We start from the raw sequence: 13,833 nt of genomic DNA, 5'->3' as shown, positions 1-13,833 counted from the left end.
TCCGTCCAAGAAAGTGTTAGGTTAAAAAATTCCAAGCACAAAACCTCCAGGAAGAGTCCCAGACACGATGAGAAGACCAAGTCTGTGATTCACAGGGAGAGAGGCAGGAGAAGAGACATGGGAGAGAGGCCCAGAAAATATTTGTCACGAAGTCATAGAAGAAAATCCCCCCAGTCCATAAAGGAGACATTTCTCAAGACACAAGAGACATAGAAAACACCTGGTGGGAGTGAAAGACCCCCGCTCCATTATGAGGATATGGGGCGTTGGGCCGATGTTATGCCCCCCCAATAACTTGGCCTTAGAAACGCCATTCTGCAGGAATCAGAAAAACAGGAGTTCACAGCTGTGACTAACTAGCCAGCCGGCCTTGGAAGAAAAAGATAACTATGGTCAGCCATCGGGCCTAAGATAGGGGATAATTGGGTCAGCAGCCTTGGGAGTAAGACAGTTGATATTTTATGGCGGGCCCCTGGCCTTGAAGAATAGGCAGCTGGCCTGGGCAAGGCCAAGTCAGCCACACATCAAACTTCTGATAATTAAAGAACGCGACCCCAAGTTCACCCTGGCCCTCTGTAAAACAGCCAATAGGGACCCTGTAACTATGCTTCTCGCTTCTGTAGCCGCGCCTCTGCCCCTGAAATCCCATAAAAAGTCCCCTTTGCCCTCGGTAGGCGCGCAAGTCTTCTGAGAGACTTGGCCCCAGGTACCTGTGCATTTAATAAAGCCTCTTGCTGTTTGCATCTGATCTGTGGTTTCGGTGTGTTTCCCGGGTCCGGGGTCTCTCCCTGAGGGAAGATCTCCCCTGGGGGTCTTTCATTTGGTGGCCCGTACGGGGATTGAGACCCCTCCCTGGGACCACCGACCCACCATCAGGAGGTAAGCCGGCCGGCCTTGGTTTATGTCATCCCTGTCCAGTCTGAGTGTTGTCTGTTTGCCTAAGTGTTGAATGTTGTTTGTTTGTCTCCGCGCCTGCGTCTGATAATCTGTCTGTGTCAGTGGATCTGAAAGAGGGGGCCGACGGGCCTGGACTTCGCCGCTGAACCCTAGGAGACGTCCTAGGGAAATCTGAAACCCTGGAAGGAATTCCACGGGAATCTGTAGTGCCTTCTGAGGCACGGTCTGAAGTGCCTTCTGAGGCACGGTCTGAAGTGCCTTCTGAGGCACGGTCTGTATTGCCCTCTGGGGCACGGTTTTTTGGGGCCACTCACGTATCAGAGGGATACGTTGTGCTGGTTGGAGAAGAGGGGGTTGGACCCTCGCAGTCTCCTTCTGAGGTTTTGCTTTCGGTTTGGAACCGAAGCCGCGCAGCGCGTGTCAGTGTTATTTGTATTGGTTTGTTGTTCCTTGTTTTCTGTTTAACCGTTCTCCTCCTAGAGACAACCATGGGACAGACTGTCACCACCCCCTTGAGCCTCACGCTTAAACACTGGTCAGACGTAAAGATACGAGCCAACAACGAAGGAGTCGTAATCAAGAAGAAAAAATGGATCACTCTTTGCGAGGCCGATTGGGTTAAAATGAATGTAGGATGGCCTCGTCAGGGAACCTTTAACCTTAGTCTTATTTCACAGGTGGAGGGAAAAGTTTTTGCTTCCAGTCCCCAGGGCCACCCGGACCAGGTCCCATACATTGCCATGTGGAGACTCCTGACAACAGAACCTCCCCCATGGGTTAAGCCGTTTCTCTTCCCCTCGGCCCCCCGGCAACAGCAGCGCTCGCCGAATCCCGGGGCCGAGGAAGCCAGATCGGCGGATCCCTCCCACTCCCTGTTCCTCCCTAACCCCACACCAGCAAGTCTTTTCCTCTCCCCGCAGGCCGCCGCGCCGGCGCAGGCGACTGTGGGAGGTGGGAACGCGCAGGCGGGTGCGCAGGCGACTGTGGGAGGTGGGAACGCGCAGGCGGGTGCGCAGGCGACTGTGGGAGGTGGGAACGCGCAGGCGGGTGCGCAGGCGACTGTGGGAGGTGGGAACGCGCAGGCGAACGCGCAGGCGACTGTGGGAGGTGGGAACGCGCAGGCGAACGCGCAGGCGACTGTGGGAGGTGGGAACGCGCAGGCGGGCGCGCAGGCGGCCGCAGGTTATGGTGCCGGCGCTCAGGCGGGGCCGGGGATGGGATCGGCGGGAGACTGCTCCCCGACCGGCTCTGGGACGACTGGGGAGCCCCGATTTGGGGAAGGGGGCTCAGGAGGGACGGCGCCACTGATGAGCGCCAAACCACTGCTCCCTCCCGCCTCTCCTTCCTCCTCCCTTTACCCTGTTCTCCCACGAAAGGATTCCCCTAAGGCTCCCGTCCTCCCCCCGGACCCCAATTCACCTCTTATTGACCTCCTCACAGAGGACCCACCACCATACCCAGGGAATCGGGCACCGGAGGGACCGGTGGCCCCTGCAATGGCACCGGAGGGACCGACGGCCCCCCCGGAGGCGCCTGAACAGCCTCCAAGGAGAGAGAGGGAAGATGAGATTCCGGCTCCCTCCCCAATTGCCGGTCGCCTACGAGGAAAGCGCGACGAGCCAGCTAAGGAGTCCAGAGCCTTTCCCCTTAGGGAAGGTCCTAACCACCAGCTCCAATACTGGCCGTTTTCAGCGTCTGATCTCTACAACTGGAAACAACATAATCCCCCTTTCTCTAAGGACCCTGTTGCCTTGACTAACCTGATTGAGTCCATTTTAGTGACCCACAAGCCCACTTGGGAAGATTGTCAGCAGTTACTGCAGACCCTCCTGACGGTGGAGGAAAAGCAGCGGGTCTTCCTGGAGGCTCGGAAGCGGGTTCCAGGAGAAGATGGAAGACCCACCCAATTGCCTAATATCATTGACGCAGCCTTTCCCCTCACCCGCCCGAACTGGGACTTCGCGACCCCGGAAGGTAGGGAGCACCTACGTCTCTATCGCCAGTTGCTCTTGGCGGGTCTCCGAGGGGCAGCTAGACGCCCTACCAATCTGGCCCAGGTTAGAAATGTAACCCAGGGAAAGGAGGAAACGCCGGCAGCGTTCTTAGAAAGACTTAGAGAGGCATACAGAATGTATACCCCGTACGATCCAGAAGATCCAGGACAGGCGCCGGGTGTCATACTGTCTTTCATCTATCAGTCAAGTCCAGATATAAGGGCCAAGTTACAGAGACTAGAAGGATTGCATTCACTCAGTTTGTCAGATTTATTGAGAGAGGCAGAAAAAGTGTTTAATAAGAGAGAAACTCCTGAAGAGCGGGAAGAGAGATTATGGCAGAGGCAGGAAGAGAGAGATAAAAAGCGTCATAGGGAAATAACTAAAGTCCTGGCCACTGTAGTATCTCAGGGACAGGTCAGCGAGGGAGTTAGGAAGAGAGATCGGAGAAAGCCACCACTGGACAAAGACCAGTGTGCTTACTGTAGAGAGAGAGGACATTGGGCTCGTGACTGCCCAAAGAAGCCTCAAGAGTCTCGGAAGCCTAAGTCAAGGGCCACGGACCTCCTCAATCTGGAGGATTAGGGAGGTCAAGGCCAGGAGCCCCCCCCTGAGCCTAGGATAACTCTCAAGATTGGGGGGCAGCCAGTGACCTTCCTGGTGGACACCGGGGCTCAACATTCAGTCCTGACCCACACCGGGGGCTCTCTCAGTGACCGCACAGCTTTGGTCCAGGGGGCCACAGGTAGCAGGAGATATCGATGGACCACCGAGAGAAAGGTTCAGCTGGCATCTGGACAGGTAACCCACTCTTTTTTGCATATACCTGACTGCCCTCACCCATTATTGGGCCGAGACCTGTTGACTAAGCTCAAGGCTCAGATCTATTTTGATGATAAGGGGTCGACTGTGACAGGACCCAAAGGGACCCCCCTACAAGTCCTAACCCTAAAACTGGAAGAGGAATACCGCCTGTTTGAATCTGAGCCCTCTAAGGAGCCACCACAAGAAATGCAGGACTGGTTGAGGGAATTTCCCTCAGCATGGGCAGAGACTGGCGGCTTGGGGCTGGCTCGCGACCAACCCCCACTTGTTATTCAGTTAAAAGCTTCCGCCACTCCCGTTTCAATCAAACAGTATCCTATGTCCCGGGAAGCCCACGAGGGCATTAAACCGCACATCAGGAGACTTTTGGACCAGGGAGTACTTGTGCCCTGTCGATCACCTTGGAATACCCCCCTCCTGCCTGTAAAGAAACCTGGGACAGGGGATTATAGACCGGTTCAAGACCTGAGGGAGGTTAATAAACGGGTTGAAGATATACACCCCACGGTGCCAAACCCTTACAACCTCCTCAGCACTCTTCCGCCAACCCACGTTTGGTATACGATACTGGACTTGAAGGATGCCTTCTTCTGTTTGAGATTGCACCCCCAGAGCCAACTACTGTTCGCTTTTGAATGGAGAGACCCAGAGATGGGACTTTCAGGACAGTTGACCTGGACTCGGCTCCCCCAGGGGTTTAAAAACAGCCCGACTCTTTTTGATGAAGCCTTACACTCAGACTTAGCCGAATTCCGGGTTGAACACCCGGCCTTAATCTTGCTCCAATATGTGGACGACCTCCTCCTAGCAGCCAGAACCCAGGCTGAATGTCAGAGGGGCACTCGGGCCCTTTTGACTAAACTGGGACAGAAGGGCTATCGGGCTTCGGCTAAGAAGGCTCAGATTTGCCAAAGCAAAGTCATTTACTTGGGTTATGCCCTAGAGGGAGGACAGAGATGGCTCACGAGAGCACGGAAAGAGGCCATACTCTCCATACCCCCTCCAAGGAACCCCCGCCAGGTGCGGGAGTTCCTAGGTACAGCCGGCTACTGCCGCCTCTGGATCCCGGGTTTTGCTGAAATGGCTGCCCCCCTGTATCCTCTCACCAAGCCTGGGACCATGTTCCACTGGGGAGAGGAGCAGCAACAGGCCTTTCAACGAATTAAGAACATCTTACTTGAGTCACCAGCCCTTGGCCTGCCAGATCTGACCAAGCCTTTTGAACTGTTCGTGGACGAGAACTCAGGCTTTGCAAAAGGGGTACTGGTACAGAGATTGGGGCCATGGAAGAGACCTGTAGCTTATTTATCCAAGAAATTAGACTCGGTAGCTGCAGGATGGCCCCCTTGTCTGCGCATGGTAGCCGCCATTGCTGTTTTGCTCAAGGATGCAGGGAAACTGACTTTGGGACAGCCATTAACTGTGTTATCCTCTCATGCGGTGGAAGCTCTGGTCCGGCAGCCCCCAGACAGATGGCTCTCAAATTCCAGGATGACCCACTACCAGGCTCTGTTGCTAGACACAGACCGAGTGGTGTTCGGACCAGTTGTCTCCCTCAACCCCGCAACCCTGCTGCCCTTGCCAGACCCATCCGAGGAGCACGATTGCCTCCAGATTCTGGCGGAGGTCCATGGCACCCGCTCTGACCTAACAGATCAACCGCTGTCGAAACCAGATTTTATCTGGTTCACGGATGGGAGCAGCTTCTACCAAGAAGGAGAACGGAGGGCCGGAGCAGCTGTTACCACCGAATCAGAGGTAGTTTGGGCCTCACCGCTGCCGCCTGGAACATCGGCCCAAAGAGCAGAGCTGATCGCTCTGACCCAGGCCCTCCGGATGGCGGAAGGTAAGAGACTCATGGTTTATACTGACAGCAGATATGCCTTCGCCACTGCTCATGTACATGGAGAAATCTACAGAAGAAGAGGCCTCTTGACCTCGGAGGGTAAGGAAATTAAAAACAAAAAAGAAATTTTAGAACTCTTAAAGGCATTGTTCCTCCCGCATCAGCTCAGCATCATACATTGTCCGGGGCACCAAAAAGATGACTCTGTCGTGGCACGGGGAAATCGGCTGGCTGATCTAACAGCCCGGACAGTCGCCTTACAACCCCCAAGGGGCGACCAGCTGTTGGTCTTGCAGGACCAACAGCCAAGTAGAGACCCCATGTCTTACAGCCCGGAGGACCAGGAACTAGCGAAGAAAATGGGGGCGAGATGGAGCCCCGAGCGACAAGCTTATATAATGGATGACAAATTAGTTATGCCAACCTCCCATACCAAATATATGCTCAAGTTCCTCCACGCGTTAACCCATCTGAGCAAAAACAAGATGAGGGCCCTTCTGGCTGATGAGACTTCGGGTACTGTATTATTGAATCAGGAACAGGTCCTCCAACAGGTGACTTCCAGCTGCCCTGCCTGTGCCCAAGTTAATCCAGGAAAAGCCCATCTGAGCAGAGGGAGCCGCCTGCGAGGTCACCGCCCAGGAGTCCATTGGGAAATTGACTTCACCGAGGTAAAACCCGGACTATATGGATATAAATACCTTCTGATTTTTGTAGACACATTTTCAGGGTGGATGGAGATCTTCCCTACCAAGAAGGAGACCGCTAACGTGGTAACCAAGAAGCTCCTGGAAGAAATTTTTCCCAGGTATGGAATGCCCCAGATATTGGGGTCAGACAATGGGCCCGCCTTTGTCTCCCAGGTAAGTCAGAAGGTGGCCAGGCTACTGGGGATTGATTGGAAACTTCATTGTGCATACCGCCCCCAGAGCTCAGGACAGGTAGAACGTGCAAATAGAACCATTAAGGAGACTTTAACCAAATTAACGCTTGCAACTGGCACTAGAGATTGGGTGCTCCTACTCCCCCTAGCCCTTTACCGAGCCCGGAACACTCCTGGGCCTCATGGCCTAACCCCGTTCGAGATTATGTATGGAGCTCCCCCACCAATTGTAAATTTCCTTCACCCTGACATCTCCTCTTTTGCCACTAGCCCTACCCTAGAGGCACACCTCCAAGCCCTCCAGCTGGTGCAAAAGACGGTGTGGAAACCCCTGGCGGATGCATACCGGGAGCAACTGAATCGCCCGGTGGTGCCTCATCCATTCAAGATTGGGGACTCTGTCTGGGTCCGACGCCATCAATCCAAGAACCTAGAACCGAGATGGAAAGGACCCTACACCGTCCTGTTAACTACTCCCACCGCACTCAAGGTTGACGGGATAGCGGCTTGGGTCCACGCGTCACATGTGAAGGCTGCCAAGGAACCCGACGAAGCTGAGGACACCGAGACATCAACATGGAAAGTTCAACGCTCTTCGAACCCACTCAAGATAAGACTCACTCGGGGGTCCCCTTGATCCCCCTAATAGTCCTCCTCCTGACATTAGGAGGGGCATCACCAGAGAGCCCCCACCTGGTTAAGAAAATTACCTGGCAGGTTGTCTCACAAACTGGGGAGACGGTCTGGCAAACAACCGCCCTTCACACCCCCTTTACATGGTGGCCTAACTTACATCCAGATCTCTGCCAATTAGCAGCGGGGTCAGAGGACTGGGACATCCCTACCACTGACCCCATGAACCCCAGAGCACCAGACGTCTGTCAGGACGGTAAGGGAACTTGCAAATGTAATGACGGAAAATACGGATGTGGTCACCCTGAAGCCAGGGCAGCCCTGTCACAACTACCCTTCTACGTCTGCCCCCGGGATGGTAGGGACAAAAAGATGATTAGCCAATGTGGGGGTTATGAAAGTTACTTCTGTAAAACATGGGGATGTGAAACAACTGGGAATACCTATTGGAAGCCTTCATCCACTTGGGACCTCATTAGGGTAAAAAGAGCTACCCAAGAAAAAAGCCACTCGTGGCGTCCCCTTACCCAAGGACATTGTTGGGGAACTGTCACGTCAGGAAGAGATAACACTTACTGGAAGGGGGAGGGTCCCTGTGTAAATTTCACATGCAACCCCCTGAATATATCTTTCACTCAGAAGGGAAGGGAGACCACACAAGACTGGATTAAAGGTAAAACATGGGGACTTAGACTTTACATGACAAGACGGGACCAGGGAGTTGTGTTTACGATTAAGCTTAAAATCACGGAGCTCTCCACCTTTATAGGTCCCAACCAGGTTCTCTCTGACCAAAAGCGTCCCTCTTTCCCCGCTATTCGCCCAAGCACGGCTCCAAATGTCGCTGTAACCCCAGCCATCCTCCAGCCACCCAGACCAGGTACGGGAGACCGGCTATTGAATCTTATAGAGGGCGCTTACTCAGCCCTCAATGTTACCAACCCAAATCGGACTCAGGAGTGCTGGTTATGCCTAGTTTCCGCACCTCCCTATTATGAGGGGGTGGCCGTAGTCGGAAGCTTCACCAACTCTTCTTCACCCCCACCAGGATGTGCCTCGACACCTCAGCATAAGCTCACAATCTCCGAGGTGTCAGGACAAGGACTATGTCTGGGGACCGTACCCTATACCCATCAACACCTGTGTAATCACACCCAGGTACTTGTCCCAGGACCCCATTATCTCGTGGCTCCCAGCGGAACTTACTGGGCCTGTAGCACTGGACTTACACCATGCCTCTCTCCCTCAATACTAGCTAACATGGCCGATTATTGTGTACTAATAGAATTGTACCCCAGGATAATCTACCATACACCTGAAGATATCTATGCTCGATATGAAACAGGGGTCCCCCGTATAAAAAGAGAGCCAGTCTCGCTAACCCTGGCCCTAATACTAGGTGGATTAACTGTGGGAGGAATCGCCACCGGAATAGGCACAGGTACCACTGCCCTCATGGAAACCAACCAGTTCAGACAACTCCAGGTTGCCATGCATACTGATATCCAGGCACTGGAGGAATCCGTGAGTGCCTTGGAAAAGTCACTCACCTCCCTGTCTGAGGTAGTTCTGCAGAACCGGAGGGGATTAGACCTCCTCTTCCTGCAGGAAGGGGGCTTATGTGCTGCCCTCAGAGAAGAATGTTGCTTCTATGCGGATCATACTGGGATGGTAAGAGATAGCATGGCCAAATTAAGAAAGAGATTAGAACAAAGACAAAAACTTTTTAAAGAACAACAGGGATGGTTTGAAGGATGGTTCGAAAGGTCTCCCTGGCTCACCACCCTCGTCTCCACCCTTATAGGGCCCCTTCTGATTTTATTGCTCCTTCTGACACTTGGGCCCTGCATCCTAAACAGACTTGTCCAATTTATCAGGGAACGTGTTTCTATTGTCCAGACCTTGGTATTGACCCAACAATACCAACAACTCAGCCAGGTGGAAATGGAGCCACATCCCTATTCTTCCCCATGAATGAAAGATTTCATTTGGTACAAAAGAAAATGGGGGAATGAAAGACCCCCGCTCCATTATGAGGATATGGGGCGTTGGGCCGATGTTATGCCCCCCCAATAACTTGGCCTTAGAAACGCCATTCTGCAGGAATCAGAAAAACAGGAGTTCACAGCTGTGACTAACTAGCCAGCCGGCCTTGGAAGAAAAAGATAACTATGGTCAGCCATCGGGCCTAAGATAGGGGATAATTGGGTCAGCAGCCTTGGGAGTAAGACAGTTGATATTTTATGGCGGGCCCCTGGCCTTGAAGAATAGGCAGCTGGCCTGGGCAAGGCCAAGTCAGCCACACATCAAACTTCTGATAATTAAAGAACGCGACCCCAAGTTCACCCTGGCCCTCTGTAAAACAGCCAATAGGGACCCTGTAACTATGCTTCTCGCTTCTGTAGCCGCGCCTCTGCCCCTGAAATCCCATAAAAAGTCCCCTTTGCCCTCGGTAGGCGCGCAAGTCTTCTGAGAGACTTGGCCCCAGGTACCTGTGCATTTAATAAAGCCTCTTGCTGTTTGCATCTGATCTGTGGTTTCGGTGTGTTTCCCGGGTCCGGGGTCTCTCCCTGAGGGAAGATCTCCCCTGGGGGTCTTTCAGGAGTAGAAAAGAAACCCTCACTGATACACAGAAAAGCTACAAAGGAAAAAGCCCAAGTGATGTATAAGAGCGGACTCATTAGAATAACACCTAACTTCTCAATGGAGAATCTGAAACACAGAAGGACCCAGACAGATGTTCTACAGACTCCGAGAGACCGCAGATGCCAGACTACACTCAGCAACACTTTCAATCACAGTGGACGAAGAAAAAGACATTCCACAATAAAACCAAATGTAAGCAATAGCTATCTAAAAACCCAGCAATGCAGAAGTCACTATGTCAGTCTGAAGAGGTCAGCCACACCCAAGAACACACAAGGAATCTTTCCTAATTCTTTTTATAAAACCACCATTACCCTAATTCCAAAACCACACAGAGACCCAGTGAAAAAGGAAATTATAGGCCAATATCCCTTATGATCATAGATGCAAAAATATTTTCATTAACATATTTTTTAATTGAATCTTTGGGAATTTCATGTCATGCACTCCAGCTCCACTCATCTCCCAGTCCCTCCATATCTGCCCCTTACCCTTATAGTGCCCCCCCCCATGGAAAACTAAAAAAGGAAGAATAAAAATAAGATTTAAAAAAATAAAATAAAAAATACAAATAATAATATCAATTAAAAAAACAAACAAAACCATCAAACGAACAAACCAACCAAAACAAAACAAAACACTCCCCTGCTTGGTCTTTCCCGCCTCTCCATCGCCTCACATTGTCTTAGCGGCACTGGGAGCTGCTGTGTATCATGCAGTCCACTCCTTTGTCCAAACAGCTTTCCCTGCACATGGTCATTGTGTTAGGTGTTGTCGGTCAGGTGCAAGGCGTCTGGCCTCTGGCACACCATCAGTACTGGACCCTCACGAAACTCTTCGTGCACAGTCTGCTGTTGCCCCGAGTCATGGAGATCCTGCGGCTACGGTTCGGCAGGACCAGTCCCTTCACACACTCCCGCAGGTCATAGATGGGGTAGATGTTGGGGTGGGCCAACTCAACGACCTGGGTATGTGCCTGGGTGGCAGCAGAGTTGGTCAGTTGGGCGGCTGGGAGCACTCCCCTAGGGCGAGGTGCAGAGCCAGCTCCCCCACGCCCATGGTGAGGCGTGGGCCCAGCTTTCACAAGTGTGAGGACCAACTCTCCGATTGGGGGTGTGGCCAGCTTTCCCGTGCCGTGGTCATGGGAGTCCGTTATCCCCGGGCAGTGAGGGGCCTGAGGGGTTCTCCTTCGGTCAGTGAGGGGCTGGGCCAGCTCAGCGAGGTCCACGTACTTCAACACATGGTTCGACACGTGGTTCACATGGGCCCCTCTGGTAACGGGCAACAGACATCAACACAGACCTCAGCTCTGACAAGGCCATGGACCCAGACTTGGCCGGCAGCAACAGCTTGGGCCAGATGTCACCATGGCCCCAAGTGGCAGCACAGGCCACCCTGATCTGCCTGGCCTGCAGCATGGTCCCTGGGCTCCAACAAGGCCACAGGTAGTGAACCTGAAGTTGGGCATCCTTGTGGCCTTTGGTGGCAACAAGGACCGTGGACATCAACATAGACCCTAGCTGCTGTAGAACCATGGACCCAGACATGGCCCTCTGCAGCAACCCAGCCTGATGTCACCATGGCCCAGGGTGGCTATGCAGGCCACTCAGATCAGTATTGCCCCGGCTGCAAGGTGGCCCTGGATAACAATATGGCTCCAGGTGGCAGCCCAGACATCATGCATCTGCCGGGTCTTCAATGGTACCAGGAACCATGGATATCAACACAGACCCTGGGTGCACTCAGATATGGCCCTTGGCTGCAGTTTGTGCCCAGACGCCACCATGGCCCTAGGTGGCAGTGCAGTCCACCCCAATCTGTATGGCCCCACTGTAGTATGACCCTCAGACACCAACATGGTGTTGGCCCATACCTGGGGCATCTCCATAGCCTTCAGTGGTAATAGGAGCCACTGACATTGACACAGACCCTGGCTTCTGTAGGGTCACAGACTCAAACATGCCCTCCTTGCCACACACACTCCGGCAGCAGCTTGGCCCGATCAACACCCTGACCCCTCAGATCAGCATGGCTTCCAGCTGTGGCATGTTCCTGGTCCCCAACATGGCCTCAGGTGGTAGACCAGGCATCCATGTGGCCTTTGGTGGTGACATGGGCCATGGACATCAACATGGACCCAGACATGGTACTCAGCAGCATCCCATGTTTGGATGCCACCATATCCCTGTCGGCAGCAGAGGCCACTCAGATCAGCATCACCTGGCTGCAGGGTAGATGCAAAAATTCTTAGTACTTGCAAAGCAAATTCAAGAATATAAAAACAAAAACAAAAACAAACAAACAAACAAAAAAAAAACATCCACCAAGATCAAGTAGACTTCATGCCAGAGGTGCAGAGGTGGTTTAACATACGAATTCAATAAATATGGCCCACCACATAAAGAGACTGAAAGACAGAACCACATGATCATCTTAAGATGCAGAAGCCTTTGACACAACCCAACTCCCCTTCAAGATAAAGTCCCAGAGAGACTAGAGACACAAGGGATGTACTTCAATATATTAAAGACAATTTGTATCAACCCCACAGCCAACATCAGCCTAGACAGAAAGAAACTCAAAGCATTTCCACTAAATTCAGGAACCAGACCAGAGTGTCCACTCTCTGCCTATCTATTCACTATGGTACCTGAAGTCTTAGCTAGAGCAATCAGAGAACTGAAGGAGACCAAGGGGATATACATGGAAAGAAAGAAGTCAAAGTATCTTTACACATATCAGATTTTATACAGAAAAGACCCTAAAAACTCCACCAGGAAACTTCTGCAGCTGATAAACACTTTCAGCAAAGTAACAGGATACAAAATGAACACACAAAAATCAATAGTTTTCCTACATATAAAGACAAGTAGAAAGAAATCAGGTCTCACTGGGTATATTAACCACCCCTCAGGGCAGGCCTCAAATGCCCAGGAGGAGTCGGTGGATACAAAAGGAACTCAGTGGTATTTTTGTAGACTTTTTGTCTTGTTTTGCTTTGTTTGGGCATTTTTTTTGTCATTGACCTTTTGCTTGTTTACTTTGATTTTCATTTTTCTGTTTTTTTCCTGGTGTGTTTCTTGTTGTGTTATTGTTGTTATTGTTTTGTTTTTTATTTGAGAGAGAGAGGGAACATAAAGTTGTGTGGGTAGGGAGATGGGAGGATCTGAGAGGAACTGGGGGTGGGGAAAACATGTTCCAAATAAATTGCATGAAAATTTTTTTCAATAAAAAGTTTGAAAAAACCTTGTATTTTTATTTATGTGTATGTGTGTGTCTATGAGTATGTATGCCACATATGTGCAGATGTCTGCTGAGGTCAGAAGAGGGTACAGGATCCTCTGCAGCTGGAGTTAGAGGTGTCTGAGAGCTGCCTGACATGGGTCCTGGGATCTGAACTAGAGTCCTTGGGACAAGTAGCAAGTTCTCTTAGCCGCTGAGCCATCTTTCCAGCCCCTACAACATTCTTTTTTAAAAAAGATTTTATTTTATGTGCATTGGTGTTTTGTCTGCATTCATGTCTGAGTGAGGATGCTGGATCCCCTAGAGCTGGAGTTACAAACAGTTGTGAGCTGCAATGTGGTTGCTGGGAATTGAACTCAGGTCCTTTGAAGAGCAGCCAGAGCTCTTAACCGCTGAGTCATCTCTTCAGCCCCCCTTGTAACATTCTTAAAGCACAAAAGATCTGAAAGGACAGTGTTACTAGGCCACAGTGAAGAAATGATGGCCGGTAAACACAGAATGCATGCTGCCCTTCCCTGACAGAATTTCCCCGCCCATGATAATCAGAAGATCTGTCTTCACAGATGTGCAGGACAAGAGAGACAGAAACCAGGACCTAGTTAAAGGAGGAGGTCTGACAGAAAGAAGATCTTCCCCCACAAGACGCTGGGACCCAAGCCTTTCAGTATTTATGGGTTTATTCAAATTGCCTTTCACTGAGTCTCAAGCCTGGAACTCAGGTTAAAGCATTCTGGCTTGCTGTGTCCAGCAGAAGCAAATTTATAGATCCTCTCTGAAGTGTGATACCTTCATCCTGGGCCTGAAATCACTGTCCAAACAACCCTTCCCCTGCAAGCTTGACCACATAAACCGAGAAACCAACTCCA

The 13,833-nt window shown here is 51.6% G+C and overlaps 1 protein-coding gene across 1 annotated transcript; it reads left to right on the top strand.

Moving 5' to 3' along the window:
* Positions 1 to 205: 205 nt before the first annotated feature.
* LOC143268414 (uncharacterized) lies at positions 206 to 5,174 on the top strand. Its single transcript, XM_076550635.1, has one exon. The coding sequence runs from the start codon at positions 1,386 to 1,388 to the stop codon at positions 3,474 to 3,476; it is 2,091 nt and encodes a 696-aa protein (XP_076406750.1). The 5' UTR covers positions 206 to 1,385; the 3' UTR covers positions 3,477 to 5,174.
* Positions 5,175 to 13,833: the final 8,659 nt, after the last annotated feature.

Source organism: Peromyscus maniculatus, chromosome 14 (assembly GCF_049852395.1).
Source record: "Peromyscus maniculatus bairdii isolate BWxNUB_F1_BW_parent chromosome 14, HU_Pman_BW_mat_3.1, whole genome shotgun sequence".
Lineage (NCBI taxonomy): Eukaryota > Metazoa > Chordata > Mammalia > Rodentia > Cricetidae > Peromyscus > Peromyscus maniculatus.
This window is presented reverse-complemented; position numbering and strand designations above follow the sequence as displayed.

Bases quoted from the DNA above. Each gene is read 5' to 3' on its own strand.
- LOC143268414 (XM_076550635.1), top strand. From the start codon at position 1,386: ATGGGACAGACTGTCACCACCCCCTTGAGCCTCACGCTTAAACACTGG.